The following is a 17842-nucleotide window of genomic DNA, read 5'->3' as shown; positions in this document are numbered from 1 at the left end:
TACCATACCCGTGTGGCCTTTCTCACCACAGTTGTAACATGAATCCTCTCTTGTACAATTATCCATGACATCAACACAGCATAGATGACCAAAAGACTTACAAACATAGCACTGAATTTGCTGCAAGTCAGGGAAAAGAAATATTATGAGTAAGGCACATAAGTAAAACAGTATATATCTCGTGGGATAGTTCTGCATCAGAATACCAAAGTTCCCAAATTACATCATTACTGTCTATTATTCCAAAGCAGACCATTCCACAGAGATGCATTATTACAAATGTATGAAGTCACAGACAATGAAATGTTAAAAACTTGAACCTTTATGTCCTCAGTGTTGTACCCTTTTTGACAGGATGTCATATCATGCCCTGTGTCTCCACATCGAAGACATATTGTGAAGTTATGGCCTTTTTTATCACCTTTTGATCTCTGTTCAGTGCAATTCTTTGCGATGTGGCCAACTTTCTTGCATATATAGCACTCTGTAGCCTGAAGTGTACTCCCAAAGTTTTTAAAACAACAGTATCAAATGGTAAGAATTAGTCTATCATGGAAAAATATGCCATTTATGTAGTTGCACTCATGTTTATTTCTTGAAATGTTGGCATATAGTTTGCTTTCCAAAAAACTTTTTAACTGTACAAATTCAGCAAGTCTGACCCACTTTTAAATGTGTTATTTTGTTTCACTTTATTCTTGGAACTGATTACAAAAAACAGACACATTAAGTCTCATAACAAGAACCGCTGTTGGAAATAGAATTCATCACAAATAGCCTTGCAACTAAGTGTGTCATAAACAAATATAACAAGAAAAGGTGTTCTAAAGTTTAAAAATATGATGTATCCGTATTTAAACATGCCATCAAGTAACCACATTGCAAGGGGCCAGTAAAAACATAAAGCGAGCATGTATGGCAATGTTATAGAGATACATAAATTTTATGATATGAAGAGGCAAATTCGAAGAGAACCATTATCTCGTGCACAAATTGTGCCCAACATTTTCACACATACATGTGCAATCAATATGCAGCCTATAAAAGCATGAAAAAAAATATAATACCTGTAGACAACCTCTTGCCCCATGTCCAACATTCCCACAAACATAACATGGTTTCTTACGCCGCTCCACAGTACAATTTACTGAAATATGGCCAGATTCTCCACAATTATAGCACAGCTGCTCCTGCTCTTCTGGGGGGTCAAAGTAGCGAGGTCCACGCTGCCAAAATTTTATTGCTTATTATCAATCCATTTTTTCAGTAGGCACTTTTTCTGTAAAATGAATATGCATGAGAAGCAACCACATTGCATTCTTCAGAATTCTTGAACATACAAGAAGCTTTCGCATCACTTCATTATCTACTACTTTTGTTTCAGTGTCTGCAACTTCAGATGTACTTAAGTTCATATTTTGATTATGATCATCAACCTGAGGAAATTTAACAACTGTAAATCAGTAAATATTCATGACGATAATAAACCAACAGAAAATCCTTCCTTGAAAATGCTTTTAAACATACAAGAAGCTTTTGAATCACCATATTTTCTGCCGCTGTCCCTGTTACCTCGGGTGTGCTACAATTCAAAATCTGATTCTGAATATTGATCACACAAAAAAAACAATCAGAAAAAACACACTTATGAATAAAGAACTTCTTTACATTCTACGCTTAAGCCTTTGTTTTAGAATGATTATAATAACCTTAAAAATTTCTTCAAATATACAGTTGCATTCACCACAAATACTGTAAGCATATGAATAAGTACAAGATGTGGATAGCATTGACATAAACTGAATATAAATGAGGAAAACCATCTATTAAAATTTAATGTTATAGAGTGCTAAAGCAATTTAGGTTGAGCCAATTTATAAGTTTTCACAATATTCTCCACCATCAATACAGTCTGTACATTGAGTATCTTTCTTAATGGCCTCTATTTTAAATTTTATTCTCAAGTTACATGGTCTATCTTGAAGACCTGTCAAGATAGACTCAAGAAGCATTATTTGTTATGTTTCATGGAGTTTCAGGTACAGGGATGTGTTTCCTGTACAAGTACAGTGTAAGGCCAATTTTAGGAGATGGTAATGGACGGCTATTTAGAGAGAGAGATTTCAAATATGCATATCATAACATTGATAAAGCATTCATCATAGACATTTTAGAAGCTTAATTCATAGTGTTAGACTTGAATTGGGATTTCACATCTGAATCAATAGGTAAAATAACAAAGTTCAAATGGTTTCTGTCAATACATGGCATATTATATGGCATAAAATGCCCAGAGTATCCAAAAATCAACCATGAAATGGTATAAAGTATTGAAATGTAAATGCTATGACTAAACTATTAAACAGTAAACATAGAGGTCCATAATAATATAACATTGTCCATAATCAAGTAGAATTGATGCCCTAACCTCCCCTTTAAACTGTTGTCCCCTCCTTGACCAATTGCTTGTTTAGTTGCTCTTCTCCTTTGAGAATGTGAAAATGAATTTATTTTTCTTCTTTTTGGTTATTTTATGCTTAGATTAGCTTTTGGTATTGTTAAATGTGGTTTGGGTGTTCTTGGGGGCCAGCCAGCCTTTTTTCAAATTTAAAAATGCCATATTTTGCAACATAAGCAGTCCAAAAAGGACATGGCTATCCTCCCAACAAATTGCACCTTTGACTTTTTCTTAAAATTACGAAAACACAGCAAATTTTTACGAAAATTTCAGGATATATTTCTGTTGATTTCAATGGTTAAAAGCAGAAAACAACACTAAATCTGAAAAAAATCTGTATGTTTTGACTTTCAGATGCACTTTGTTGGGAGAATAGCCTGCGCTGTCCAAAAAGGCTTGGGCCATAGGGGGTGGCTAGAAGTCCTGAGGACAGGTAGGGGACTTCTAGTCGTCCCCTAGCCATCTCGGGGACTTCTAGTAGTACCTTGTACCCTACTGGTCTCAAAGTGTGTTTCCATGGACAATACCTGATTTGCCCAAATTGAAATTGTTGCCTGTATTGCACCAAGGACGGGAGTGGGTCCAAAATTCTAGGGTATGCATCCCCGTAGAGCACAGATTATTTGCTAAAGTGGTGGAAGATGACTTCAAGTATTAACTTGACAATAACATGAGTTGCAAAGAGCTATAATTCTACCACTCCTTCAAATGAAAGTCTTCCCCAATATATGGAAATTTTTCCATGAAATTTTTTTGTTGGAATTTTTGTCACATCAGGCTTTTTATGATGTATTTTGAAAAGCCTGCCCAAGTAATGTTCTAGGGCCCAAAGGCATTGAACGATCTAGAGAGGATACCTATAGACACATAAAAATTCTGCATTTGCATTTGAACATCACAATGCCATTTCATCCTGAAACATCTTTTCATTAGTTAATTATATGTTAAATAGAATATTCAAATAATTGAGTCGTGTTTCTTCTACTAGTTATTTAAATAATTAACATCTAAATAATTAAACTAATTGCCCTTCAATAATTAATTAGATAAATGCTTATTCAATTCATAAGTCATTTTGAAAAAGAAACAAAATCATTTCAACCTCGCCCTTAAAATGTAAAACAGAACTTTTTCATTCCCACCCTCAATTCCAATTTAAGATAATCTTGACCAGCCATCCCAACTCAATTTCTCTCTTTTGCTTTCCCTCACCACAAGAACCCACATGTGTGCATTCTACCCTTTAGTTAAGATAGGTTGATCTCAACCCTTATCTCATGATTTAGTCTCCCCCATCCACTTTCATTCTCCTCAAGCCTCCACTTGCTTACATCTCATATCCACACACAAGCTAACATAATCCTAGGACCTCCATCAACTAGACCTCATCCTATCTATCCACTTGTCTCAATCCTAGCTTGTCACATCCCTCCTCACTACTAAAGTTTTCATATTATGTTTATGTTGATGCCCTAGATGATATTTGTTTTTTGTAAACAATGGTTTTGTTTAATTTGATGCATTAAAGATTTTCATTAGCAATGGCTTTGATTATATTGAATCTTGATGCCCTGGATGGTTTTTGGGTGTCAAAAGCAGTGGTTTTGATTAAATTGATCCCCTAGATGGTAATTGGTTTTTATTTTTTGCTTTTATGGAACAATAGTTCAAGTATTGCGAGAGGAATAATATGATGGTTTCACTTTTATCTTGAGTAATGTAATTTGATTATTTCATGTGTGTGTGTGTGTGTGTTGGAATATTTATGATTACGGACAAACTGCTCTTTTTCTTGACAAGTGTACACTATAATGGCCTGTCCTCCAAGATAAGGGGTGAGTATCACTAGGAAAAGGGGGTGCAATCATGCTTATAGTCTAACTACCTAAATTTCTAGGAAATAGGTAAGTACTAATTAGATTTTGACAAGTGAAACCTATTGAGTGTTGACTTGGTGGTCAGCACCTCCTTGGAGATTTGTATCGTGCATCTGGGTAAGTCTTAGCATTTGTATCGGGCATTAACAATTCGAACTTTTGGTGCAACGACAAATGCTACCTTCAACCTTGGTATCAGAGTCCTTGGGTCACGGGTTCGAGTCTCCCTTCCATATAAGCTAAAGGCTCGATCGATGTTGAGGGGGAGATTGTTGAGTGCTAACTTGGTGGTCAACACCTCCTTGAGATTTGTATCGTGGATCCAAGTACGTCTCATCATTTGTATCAAGCATTAACAATTGGAGCTTTTGGTGCAACGGCAAATGCTACCTTCACAACCTAGATGGCATAGGTCTTGATTAGGATCCTAGGGGTGTCTATTGATGTCATTTGTTTGTTATGTAGTAATCTTGGAGTTGGGTAGAACTATGTGTCCAAGTTGTACCTACTTTGACCTTCTCTTCTTTCGGCACTCTTATGTGATATCTTAAGTGTTATTGTTCTAATATATTACAAAGTAATTGGAAATTATTTGCTTCTTATTAAGAGTGATCAAGAGACCAATTTATACAAGACACTGAATGATGTTTCCTTAAGAAACAATCATAAAGAATAGAAGCATTTTATTCAAGAAACAAAAAACTAAATATTAGAAACATTCTAATATTTACAAAAGGTTACAATAGATAACCATTAGATACTATACAAAGATAATAGAAACTATCTATTATCGTAATACCCTCCCTTAATGGTTGATCTATCCAGAGCACGAAGTTGTGAAAAAGTGTAAAATGCAGATTTTGTTTGCTCAAGGTGCTCTGCATTGTTCGTTGTGGGCTGCGAACCATATTGCTTAGATAGGGCAGCTAAGCACTTCCGACATTCAGCCTTCATGTGCCCATACTTGTGGCAATAGTTGCATTGAATATTCTTTTTCAAAGAGCCTTCTGAATCTGGAGCAAAGGATGTCTACTGAGAAGGCTGTTGATGGTACTTTGGATAATGCTCCAAAACTTTGCAGATGAGCATAATGCTTCAAAAGACCGCAAAAAGCCATGAATTTCGAGGTGAAAAATCAATCAAAACCCAATATTACAAAGCTTCGGTTTTTTTCAAGGAAAAATGGTAAAACCTAATGGATAATTTTTGAGGAAAAAAATTACAAATGCACAAAGGAACCCCACACGACGTTGTAAATTATAGAATTAAAAAAATTTAATGGAAAAAATATAGAAACTCAGAAAAAAAAACATTTGGGAAAAAAATGAAAACCAATCAGAAATTTTTTTTTGAGGAAAAAAATTATGGAAACCCACCAAAATTTTTAAGGGAAGGGAGGCAAAACACTAGACTTTGCATGGTAAAGCAATACATGCAAACAACATGCAAGTACATGCAATCCTCAAAAGGTAGAGACCCAGAGAATTTGAATGGGTGGCCTAGAAAATTTGAAGGGTGACCCAAAAAAGAGCTCGAAAAACTCAGAAATAATATGTTGTCGACTTCAAAATCGGTTGGTTCAACAATTGAGGCACAAAAATAGAGGTGCCCAAAAAATATCTGACTACCCAATTGAGCTCTCAAAAAGCACACCAAGAATCTTAAATCAAAAGAATTACCAAACCCAAAAATTAGGGTTTTGAACAAAAAGGGCCCTACTGCAAAAAAAACCACAAAAAATGGCAGAAATGTGTAGAAATACAGACAAATCTAGACAGAAATGGGTTGTAGAACCAAACAGAAATCAACTGATTCAGATCTCTCAAAACGGAAAACCCTAGTCGGATCATAGAGAGAGTTCGAAGCAAATTTGCATGTAAATAATATCGAAAATAAAAGGTAGATAATTTCAACCAAGAAATTATAATTTGTTTGGAAAAATGTAGAGTATTGGCTCTAATACTTCTAAATCTAGAGCATCAGATGTCTATTGAAAAGACTGCTGATGGTACTTTGGATAATGCTCCAAAACTTTGTAGATGAGCATAATGCTCCAAACAAACCGCAAAAAGCCATAATCTTTGAGGTGAAAAATCAATCAAAACCATCAAAAACCAAACATGATTTTTGTGGTGAAAAATCAATCAAAACCCAATATGATTTTTGTGGTGAAAAATCAATCAAAACCCAACATTACAATACTTTGGTTTTTTTTTTAGGAAAAACAATAAAAACCCAATAGATAATTTTTGAGAAAAAAATTACAAACCCACAAAGGAATCCCATACAACTTTGCGAATTACAAAATCAGAAATTTTTAATAGAAAATTTATAGAAACCCATAAAAAACAATTAGGGAAAAAATATGAAAACCCATCGGAAATTTTTGTTTTGCGGAAAAAAAGTATGAAAACACACCAAAATTTTTAAGAGAGGCAAAACACGAGACTTTGCATGGTAAAATAACACATGCAAACAACATGCAAGTAGAAGCAACCCTCAAAAAGTAGAGACCCAAAAAATTTGAAGGTTGACCCAGAAGAGAGCTCAAAAAACCTAGAAAGAATGTGTTGTTAGTTTCTAGATCAATTAGCTCAAAAATTGAGGCACAGAAACCGAGGCACCCAGAAAAATCTGACAACCCAATTGAGCTCTTGAAAAACCCATCAAGAATCTTAAATCAATAAATTTTTCTGAACAGAAAAATTAAGGTTTTGAACAAAAACAGCCCTGCTGCAAAAAAACACAAAAAATGGCAGAAATGTGTAGAAAACACAGACGGATCTGAACAAAAATGGATTGCAGAACCAAACCAGAAGTCAACGGATTCATATCTCTTAGAACGGAAATCCTAGTTGGATCATAGACAGAGTTGGAAGCAAATATGCATGTAAATAATTTCAAAAATAAAAGGCAAATAATTTCAACCAAGAAATTATAACTATTTTTGAAAAAATTAGGGTATTGGCTTTGATACCATATTACAAAGTAATTGGAAAAATTTTGTTTATTATTAACAGTGATCAAAAGATCAATTTATACAAGAGACTGAATGATGTTTCCTTAAGAAACAATTATAAAGAATAGTAACATTCTACTCTAGAAACAGAAAACTAAATATTAGAAACATTCTAATATTTATAGAAGATAACAATAGATAATCATTAGATACTAAACAGTAAACAAAGATAATAGAAACTATTATCGTAATATAATAGACATGGGAAAGGTAATAATGTGATGAATAGAAATTCATCATTTAATATTTGTTTTGTTTTAAAGGAATCAAAATTCCATTAAGAATGTTTACGTTGTCATGATTCTCATATTTCCTCTAGCCACGATAAAGTAGTGGCTACATTATAAAACTAGCAAAGATAATAAGAAACAGAGGATAAAGAAGATTTCTATCATGATCATCATGACAAGTCATCTTAATCTTAAATGGGATGAAATTTGATGACATTTACAGAAAATTGAATCCAAATGGATGGTGTATCGTCTTAAAATGGAAGCACTTCCATGTTAAGAGCGTTCAGCCCTCCCAGTAAGTAGTCTGAGGTCATGTCAAGCACCTTGAATAGGTCTTTGCATGGCTCTAGTTGTTTCCCCTATTCTGCTTCTCTCCCTGTTTCCAGCCTCTTTCTGACAACATTATCTGTAACACTGAAGACTTTGACTTTCTGGGTCAAGGTCGATCTCGACCCTGACCTAGGTCAAGGATGACCTCGACCCTAACCTAAGGTAGGGCCGACCTCGTCCCTAACCCCAGATATAATTGTTCCAAGAGTTTTGGGACATTGGGCCTTGGAAAGTTTCATTTTCTCACTTCCAAGTCTACTGTTTCGGGTTTCAGAATGGTAAACTCTTAAATTGCATTTCATCTAGGTCCATTTCTAGGGGTTAAGGTTAACTGGGATCTAACGCTCCCATGTCGGCCTTCTCTAGAAGTTTGTGCCCTAGATCTTATATAAGGAAGCCTCCTCTCATTTTCTCTAAGAACGCATGAGAAGATATATCAGACGATCCATTGTCAAGCATTCAAGCATTCAAGATCCAATTGAAGAAGGTCCATTGTTAGCTATTGAAGGATTCAATCTCTATGGAGCCCTCTTGTTGAAGAGTTCTCCATCCATATTCGTCCAAACCTCTTCCTATGCAAAGATCCATTCAAAATTTATGTTGAAGATCTAATGTAATTGATTTGAGACATCCTACATACATTCTAACACTCATTTGGAGCATCTGTACTTGTGGATTCAAAGATTCGAATCCTCCACAAGGATTTCACTATAAGCAAGGTGAATAGTTTCATTTACTTTGTATACATATTTCAATTACATTTCAAGGTTGATTCCAAACTGGGGTTTGACCAAGGCAAACACCCCATCCAAACAAAAAAATCATTTTTCCTGTAGGCATAGGTACAGGACAGCAAATTGGAGTACAGATTTGAATACCCTTTTTCCCAAACTTCCAAGATTCGCGATCAGAATTTTTGTCAAAGCAGTGCAGATCAAGGTCGACTTTTTGGGGTAAGATTGTGCCCTAGGATAAGATTGTGCCCCGCTATCTGAGTCAAGGTCGACCTAAACTCGAAAGGACAAAAGTTTTCTGGGTTTTCTCTATCTCGACATTTCCAATCCGGAGCAAATTGCATAATTTCCTAAAACTGTACACAGACATCAGAAATCAACATTTTCTAGATTTGCCCTACTTTGAGGTTAGTATTTGTCTTTTATTCATTCAAGGTTTCAAGTACTTACTTTCTATAGTAGATTATAGGATTTCCTCCTTTCTTCATATTCTCCATTGTTTGATTTATTTGTGCATTTTCCTTATTGTTAATCAATTTGGATCATTCCTTTTGGAAAATTTGGGTTAAGGATAGATCCTCTATGCCCTCTCATATCATATTTCCCCCTACACATATTTTCTTCTATTCAGATAGAAATGTAGCAAAATGAAATTTAATTTATATTATACAAATTTCATGTTGGAACAGCATTCATTCTTCATTTTCATTATTGCCTTCACAAAAATAGGTACATTCTCCTCTACTCAGCATCTACTCAGTGGTTCTTTACAAGAATACAACATATTCTGAACAAAAGGCAAGAGACAAGTCAGATAGAAAGTGTTCGAATTTTAGATAGAGGCTTAAGCCTTCAAAGAAAAGAACACACAGACATCCAAGTTTGGAAGGCATACAAAGAAAAGAAGAATAGAGTTAGCTGTAAGCTACCAATATGCTTTGAACTGCCAGGCATGTGTAGTTTTCCTTACAAAAAAAATTCAATTGTATGTAAATTTAAATTACATTTTCCTTCATTTCAAGAAATATGCCAAGTACAGTGGTACTGTTTAAAAAGAATGTTTTCTTTATGCTATGTATGCATGAATTGCAATCTCAGAGATCTTTTTTATGCAAGCAAAATAGTCTAACTGCTATTAACAAACTATTTAAGAACATACAAGCTCGATAGATAGGAAACATCACAGATATAACAGCTGAAAGGTGATGAATCCATCTAAGAATGTTTTCTTTATGCTATGTATGCATGAATTGCAAACTTAGAGATCTTTTTTATGCAAGCAAAATAGTCTATCTGCTATTAACAAACTATTTAAGAAAATACAAGCTCGATAGATAGGAAACAGCACAGATATAACAGCTGAAAGGTGATGAATCCATCTAAGATTTAATACGTTGTCCGATTTGAAAGAAAACAACATCAAATTATTTAATACTCCTAGTGCTTGCACACCAAGAATAATTCTTATCTTGTGGAAATATATAACCCATTCTAAGGAAAGAAGACAGTCCAATGTTTGGCTGAGATTTATTTCAGACAGTTTAAACATTAAAACCAATCCACCCAACTATGTTCTTTTATACCTAAATGCCGGTTTAAACTATCATATATTCTTTGGGTTGTATGAGAACAAGTTGTGACTCCTCATGCAAAAACCATGCTCATCTTTGACATTACAGAACCAGACAGCTAGGACTGTGTTAAACAATACTTATCTTAATCCCTCCTCAACTAAAAACAAACTAGTAACAATAATGGAAGTGTAGAGAGTTTAAGGTAAAGCAACAGTTGCATGCAAGCAAGAAAAGTGCAGAGATAAAAACAAATTCATGAGAACCTAAGATGTTGCAAAGTACCATAACTTCTATACACGTCAGAGTATGATTACCATTCAAGGAAAGACCAAGGGTGAAGCCCAAATTCTAGCAAAAGAAAATAGCAAACTCAAACCAGAATATGTACCAAATAACCTAGGTGGATAGAGAACTGATTTAAAATTAGATTCATATTGTTTTTATTACCACAAAGCAGCAGCTTATACGCATATGCTTGGATGGGTATGGTTGTAGGCCCCTAACGAGTACATTAGTTAATCATTGTGTTGTACAGTTCTATGTAATCAGTGTCATGTAAACTAAAGCTCGCACAATGTGAACAGTAACTGATACAATAGGTAATTAGATTTAAAGATTACATGTGTTAGAATCTAAGGACAAGTTGTTAGAGTTGATGATGGTCAAATAGGAACCCCTCCAATATGATTAGAACATAGCCAATTATATCATTAAACATTGAGTTAATCCTTGGTCAAGGTGCACTATCCATGTGCTAGTGTAGCCAATTCATAAGACACCAGATACAACCCTAGTCAAGTGTCATGCTAAGTTAGCAGCAGCTATAGGGTGCAGCCAACTAAGGTTTGTAGGATCTTAAACCAGCCCCCGAATGGCTTATTCTAACCATGTTTGCATCCATTGTGAAGGGTCAAGCCTGCTTCCAGTAGTTAGTGAGCAAGGGGGGTCGATAATAGATCCATGGTTATAACCATGTTTGCATCCCTTGTGAAGGGTCAAGCCCGCTTCCAAGGGGAACATGTCTCCATCTCTAGTCGATAGATCAATATAAGTTCATTCTCTTCCACGCCTATCTACATCCTTCTAAATCTCGTTGTCAAACCTCCCCATAGCCCTGCATCACTCGATAATAGATTTGTGGTTGAGTAGTAAAATGCCCCAGTGATACTTTCTTCCCCGTGTTGCAAAGTGGAACTTAAGAAAGTTAATTGAATTTTGAATTGTTAATAATGATCAATAATATCTCTTCCTTCTACTTGTATCTTTCTTAAGTTGATGATAATGGTATGCCTATTTAGAATCTTCATAAAAAGTTACCCTCTCAATTTAATGCAAATTAATTATGTTTTTTTTTTTAAATATTAGCTTTAGCATGTCCAATTCCAATTTGTTTTACAAATTCTTTTTGTTTTGTGTGTATGTGTGTAACTTGGGAAAATCAATTGCATTTCGAGTTGCTACTAACGATCAATAAGATCTATTCCTTCTACTTGCATTTTGCTTAAGTTGATGACAATGGTATGCGTATTTAGAATCTTCACAAAAAGTTGCCCTCTCAATTTAATGCAAATTAATTATGTTTTGTTGTAAAAATATTAGCTTTAGCATGTTAGTTCCAATCTTTTTGTTGAAAACATATTAGTTTTAGCACGTTAGTTCCAATTTGTTTTGCAAGTTCTTTTTCGTTTTGTGTGTGTGTGCGCGTTTGTATCTCTGTGTGTGTGCGTGTGTGTGTTTGTGTCTCCGTGTGTGTCTGTGTCTGTGTGTGTTTGTGTCTCCGTGTGTGTGTCTATAGGGGTGTGCAAATCAAATAGTCGTTACTTTCATGTTTAAAATTTTTAGCATGTTACATAGCTTGCCTTGCATGATAATCAAATACTAACCATCCAACACAAGATACAATCCCAATCCTCCATCCATAAACAAAAATTTATATAAAACTTTGTTTCAAAAGCATTTTAAACACATGGAAATGCTTTAATCACTCATACACGCACTCACACGTGTGTGCATGTGTGTCTGTGTGTGTGTCTATTTCTGTAACTGCGTGTTCGCATGTGTGCGTGTAAATCAATTAGTGCAAGGCAAGAGAATCCCCGAAGGAGATGTCCAAACCCCCAGCAAATAACTACACAGCGGAAACTCAAAAACAAAACAACAATAATGCAAGATCTGATACCAGATCACAACTCTTTATTCATAGATATAACTGATTACTTGCAATATGCCCGGCTATAAGGCCTTCCAGGTTAGGGCCAACTACAAACAGTAATTACAAAATCAGTTCTGCAAGATCCCACAAGATCCAACTTACAAATCCAATCCTAGCTAGTCCAGATACACAATTGGATAAGTACACCAAGAAAAATCCACACTTGTACCCTCGGGTCCACCAAGTAATCCTTAAGTTTCTAAGTCGCAGCCCTAGCTCTTCAAAATTCGCATCTACACTTCATCCCCTTCTCCAAGCTGGAATGATCACTTCTCCTAAAGACTCCACAAAACCCCTTACTTATACCCAACTAAGCCACAAGTCGGTCCAGCTCATTACAAACAAAATTAAATCCCTTACATTAAATATAAGTCGAGCCAGAAGTTGGCCACAACACAAATTAAATACTCATACATAAATTAAATGCCAAAAGTCGGATCCCAAACAACTCAGCACAAACAAAACCAAAACCAATACTAGCACTCGACATATACAAAAACACTCGGCATCCACGAAAAGCTATAGTAACTTGGCATCCACTAGGAGCTATAGTAACTCGACATCCACTAGGTGCTACACTAACTCGACATCTACTAGAGCTACAGTAACTTGGCATCCACTAGGAGCTATAGTAACTCGACATCCATTAGGAGCTACAGTAACTCGGCATCCATTAGATGCTATAGTAACTCAGCGTCCACTAGAGCTACAATAACTCGACATGCACTAGAGCTACAGTAACTTGGCATGCACTAGAGTTACAGTAACTCGGCATACACTAACCAGCTCATCAACAACAGAAAATTGGAAACCACTAGCACTCGGCTCCAACATGCAAGATTGCAAGAAAGCCTAGGATGCTCCTGCATCATGTTTAAAATATCTAGCATGTTGCATAGCTTGCCTTGCATGATAATCAAATACTAACCATCCAACACAAGATACAATCCCAATACTCCATCCATAAACAAAAAATTATATAAAACCTTGTTTCAAAAGCATTTTCCATATGTGGAAATGCTTTAATCAATCATGGTTAACCAAATTAAGAATCTCTTCGCGAACCTAATTCTTGTCCTTTTCAACCCTTGCATGCTAATCAAATCATAATCATCTTATCCAAGAGATTCAATCCCAACAATGCATCCATTTACTAAAAAATCCATATAAACCCTCATTTGAACATTATATCACAAGGACACGTCCCCCAGCCAGATCCATAAATTTTCAGATCAAGGTCTTTGGGAAGCAAGGACAAGTCAGGATGTCTCCCACCAAACCACAACCACCATTGAGAAAGTGGGGATGTCTGGGATGGCAAGATGTCCTTGGGACTCCCAAGAGCCCCTTGGCCATCCCAAGGACACCTACAAGTCTCCCATAGCCCCCACTCAAAAACTCGTCTACAAGCAAAAAATAGTTTAGTCTCATTTTGTTCATAGGAATATATACAAGAAATATAGTATTCATGTATAAGTCACATGTATGTATTGGCGGGATATTTAACTTCAATTTAAGAGCGTTTCAGATCTCTAGTAGATATAATGCAGGTTCTAGGTTTTAGAAGATTTATAATTTTGACTTAGTCAAAGAGATCACCAATTTGTAATTTGTTTATTTTACCATAGCTTATTTCAGTTTTAAAAAAGCAAGAAAAGAAATCTTTGATATTCCAGCTGTGTGTTTGTGTCTCCATTTTACATTTTGGGATAGCTCATTTAAGATTTAATAAGAAGCAAAGGAAAAAAAAATCTTGCATTACTCCAGTTGTGTATTTGTGTCCATTTTATTCTATATCCTACACAGCGATGGGCAAAATTCAACAACAGAGTTGTGCATTTATCCATTACTGAGGCATTTTAAATTATTTTTTGCTAGCGGCTATATCGGGCCAGCTTTGAGTCTCGTTTACTATTATTTTAGCTACTTGATTGAGCTTCGTAAATACAGTATATGGCTAACATAGTTAAATAAATACACGGCTGCCTCCAACACCAAGCTAATTAGCACATCATATATATCAATTAAAAAGTAAATAAATAAAACACGAAGAAAAAGCAATGTTACTTACACTTTTCCTCCTCTTTTTCTTCTTCTTCCTGCTCTTGATTTCGCTTACAGAGCCAGGCGTGATATCAGCAGACACAAAGTCGGTTTCTAATACTTCACTATTGTCCTCCTCTAAGCATTTCTTATCACCGGACGATTCTACACCTATGTATTCTCCATCATTATTATTGTTCTTATGATTATCAAAATATAAATTATCATTACCGTTAGACTGATGGTGGGATTCGTCAAGAGTTCGAACAGCCGGTCCGGGTCGTCTTTCGTCTTCGTCTGAGCTAATAATTTCTAAAACCGCCGTTTTATTTCGCTTTGCTTTAGCCAAAATTCCCAGGCTTAAATCTTCGTTAGCCTCATCTTCTTCGTCGCTGGGGATTTCGATCTGCTCCTGATTGCAGTTTTCAGGTGAGATTCGTAAGACTAGAGACGACCGTTTTTTGCCCATCTTCCCACCAAAATTTCAACACAACACCTATGTTTCAAAATTCACAATTCAGACTGCATCAATGAAAAACTTTAGCTCCTGGCTTTGGAAACCCTAAGCTGCTGTTGTATTAGTTCTCAAGATCTGTATTTAAAATGTTATAAAAATATCACTTCGCCTTGTGTAGGGTTAAATAATTATTCGTGTGGGAATGAGTACTTCACATGGATTACGTACTCAAGGTTTACTAAACTCAACGAAGAATTTAAGGAAATTTAAATTTATGATACAGGTTTAAAATTATTTTTAATTTAATTAATAAAAATAGCAAATTACAGTTTTGATGTCTATATAGACATTGACGAAATGAAGAGTATTTTCTTAGTAATTTTATTTATCTCTCTTGAATATTGTATCTATAATAAATATTATTAGCAGTTTCATGCTTTTGTGCATGCAATAATGAGTCAATAGAATTTATTTTTTATGATTTTACTTTATTTTTTATTTTATTTTTAAAAACAAATAATGTTTATATAGTTAACTAGGGGAGAGGACCAAAAAAAAATGGTGAGCAGAAAGAAAAATGCGAAAAATGTGAATTTTTGCAAACAAACGAAATTTCCTAAACCCTATTCCAAGTTCAATGCAGGAAGACATCTTCATCGACACCCTCAGAACCCCAAACAACCTGGCATAGGCTCACATAACCCTCGAATCTAGAGCAAGGAGAAAGATCATGGGCTCTTAGGGGCAGAGAGGATCAATACCTCAAATTACTATGCTCCGTTGGTGGAACTACAAATGGAAAGGGAAGAGAACACGATAACAAGATTCAGCCGAGATATGCCAACTAAAAAAAATTTCGGTATCCAACTGAGACAAACAGCTTGCAGTGTTCAACTCCACTAAGTACGCCAGTCATAATCAGAATCCTCCTCGCTTTGGACAAGAGGGTTTCGCTCACTCTAATCAACCTAATATTTCATCGCATTCGTTGATCTGCCCTTCTTCGTTTTTGTCTCCATACATTCCCCCTTATCGCAGAGTAATCAAACATTTGCATCCAAACCCTAAATCCCTCCATCACCCTTTAGCAACTTCCAAAGACACAGTTCTCATCATCAGCGATCAAGACAGTGAAGAGTAATGGGAAGAATGTCAAGAAGTAGGCCTTTTCACCTATTGGAATGGCCCCATAGCTGACATGCATAAATTGATCGACTAGTTTAAGGAGTTCTATGGCGCCCAGGTATGTAATTCCAAATTTTCGAATAGAATTCTATTTGATAAGTAGGAGATAATTTCCTAATATTCACATCATAGAATTCTATTTTTTCATTGCTATTATGAATTAGTTAAAAAGGACTTTCTTAGGGCCTCCAACTGTATGTTTAGAGGTCATGCTATTTACTTCTTTGATTGGATTCCTAACTACAATGAAGGTGAACTAGATTTTACAATTTCGTCCTGGTTTGTAGTTAATTCTCTTCCTCTAGAACCAAAGCATATTAGCATTTTAAAAAGGATTGGTAGATCTTTAGGAGATCTAATTGGATTAGATATGGCATTTGAAAAGAGCAATAATGTTAGACTTTTAATCAGTTGTCAAATTAACAAATCCAAAAACAAGAACTTAAAACTCATCATAAATAGATCCAAATATGATTTAGAATTTCTCAAGTATGAGGGCAGAATTTTGGATATTATCAGACTTGATGATGAAAGAAGGCAGTCTTTCAATATGATTTCAAAAACATCAGATCTTAGCAGATCGTTACCTCTAATCAGAATAAGACATCTCAAGATGCTTCATGAAAATTTGGTTTTAGGGGACTGTTTCATAAGAGTTGGTTCATAATTGACTAATATGGAAGATCACAAGACATGGCAGAAGGCTAGGTGCCACTAGGATAGTTCAGACAGATCAACAAGCAATGATGATGGGTATCCTCAATCTAATAAGAACTTTCTTGAAACCAATGGCAAACCCTATCAAGAAATTTCTATTGGAGAGAAGGACAAAACCACCAAAATTTCCAGTAAACCCAGGTTGCAAAGCATCATTGTGGATAACAAGAAACAAAGAAAGAAAAAAAAGTAAAGTAAAAAAAAGCAAGAGTAGAGATAGAAGAAATCAGATTGCAATGGAACAGGGCTCTTTGGACATAAGGGAAGCATCCCTTAGGACTACCTCAACCAGCCAAAAGAAATCAGAGGAGATATCCATTGAGAGAGGTGTAGAAGATAAGTTTCAAAAGACACCCGAAGATATAGATCTGGAAGTGACCCCATGTCTCCATCAAGCAAATGTTCCAAAAGTTAATCAAGAAGGACGATTAGTGGAGCTTGAGAATCTCATGTTGTTTACTTCTTGTAAAGTAAACAAAGTGTAAGAGTCTCAAGAGGAAATAGTCATGTTGGAACCTAGTCATCCCAAGTTGACTAACAGTAATTTGGATACCCCTGTCAAAAATAACAAATTCTAGCAAACTCCAGTTGCAACAAGAAGCTCTCCATTCACACCTATCAGCAGGAACCAGAGTAAGGAAAGGGATAGTGAGCAAGCAAACAGTCTTCCAATTAAAGAACTTCAAGAATTTCTAAACAAGGATAGTCATTTGGATCCAACAAATGCTGAACCAGACATGGTAGAAGCAGAAGATGTCAATCTTGAATAGCTCATTGATGAACTAGTTCAAGTTTTTAGTGAAGACAGAATTGATAATACCTCGGCAGCTCAGATGGAAGAACTTATTCAAAGGGTTCTCAAATTAGGTGGAAACAATTACACCTATGAAGATCTCAGAAGAGACATGTTAAAGATAGAACTAGAGGACCTTTATACAAATCAATCCCAATTGGCAATTTCGGATCCATCCACATGGCAAAGTTGTAGTGGTAACTTTAAGGA

The 17842-nt window shown here is 35.5% G+C and overlaps 1 protein-coding gene across 4 annotated transcripts in view; it reads right to left on the bottom strand.

Annotated features, from left to right (window-relative positions):
* Window positions 1-15133, bottom strand: part of LOC149553125 (uncharacterized) — a 43548-nt gene extending 28415 nt beyond the window's left edge. For 2 of the 4 annotated variants that reach the window (XM_089788637.1, XM_089788639.1), the window contains exons 1-6: window positions 14509-15091; window positions 1528-1602; window positions 1341-1436; window positions 1068-1226; window positions 321-491; window positions 4-120 (exon numbers count right to left, since the gene is read on the bottom strand). In XM_089788637.1, coding sequence (XP_089644763.1) covers window positions 4-120; window positions 321-491; window positions 1068-1226; window positions 1341-1436; window positions 1528-1602; window positions 14509-14949 — 1059 coding nt within the window. In that variant the 5' untranslated portion in view covers window positions 14950-15091. Of the gene's footprint in view, window positions 1-3; window positions 121-320; window positions 492-1067; window positions 1227-1340; window positions 1437-1527; window positions 1603-14508 lie in introns of all 4 variants that reach the window. The other 2 variants (XM_089788641.1, XM_089788640.1) reach the window with 2 other exon arrangements.
* Between the last annotated feature and the right edge of the window lie 2709 nt (window positions 15134-17842).

This window comes from Cupressus sempervirens, chromosome 6, assembly GCF_028749045.1.
Source record: "Cupressus sempervirens isolate cs-2001-9-10 chromosome 6, ASM2874904v1, whole genome shotgun sequence".
NCBI classification, from domain to species: Eukaryota; Viridiplantae; Streptophyta; class Pinopsida; order Cupressales; family Cupressaceae; genus Cupressus; species Cupressus sempervirens.
The sequence above is the reverse complement of the archived record's forward strand: the minus strand, read 5'-3'. Positions and strand labels throughout refer to the sequence as shown.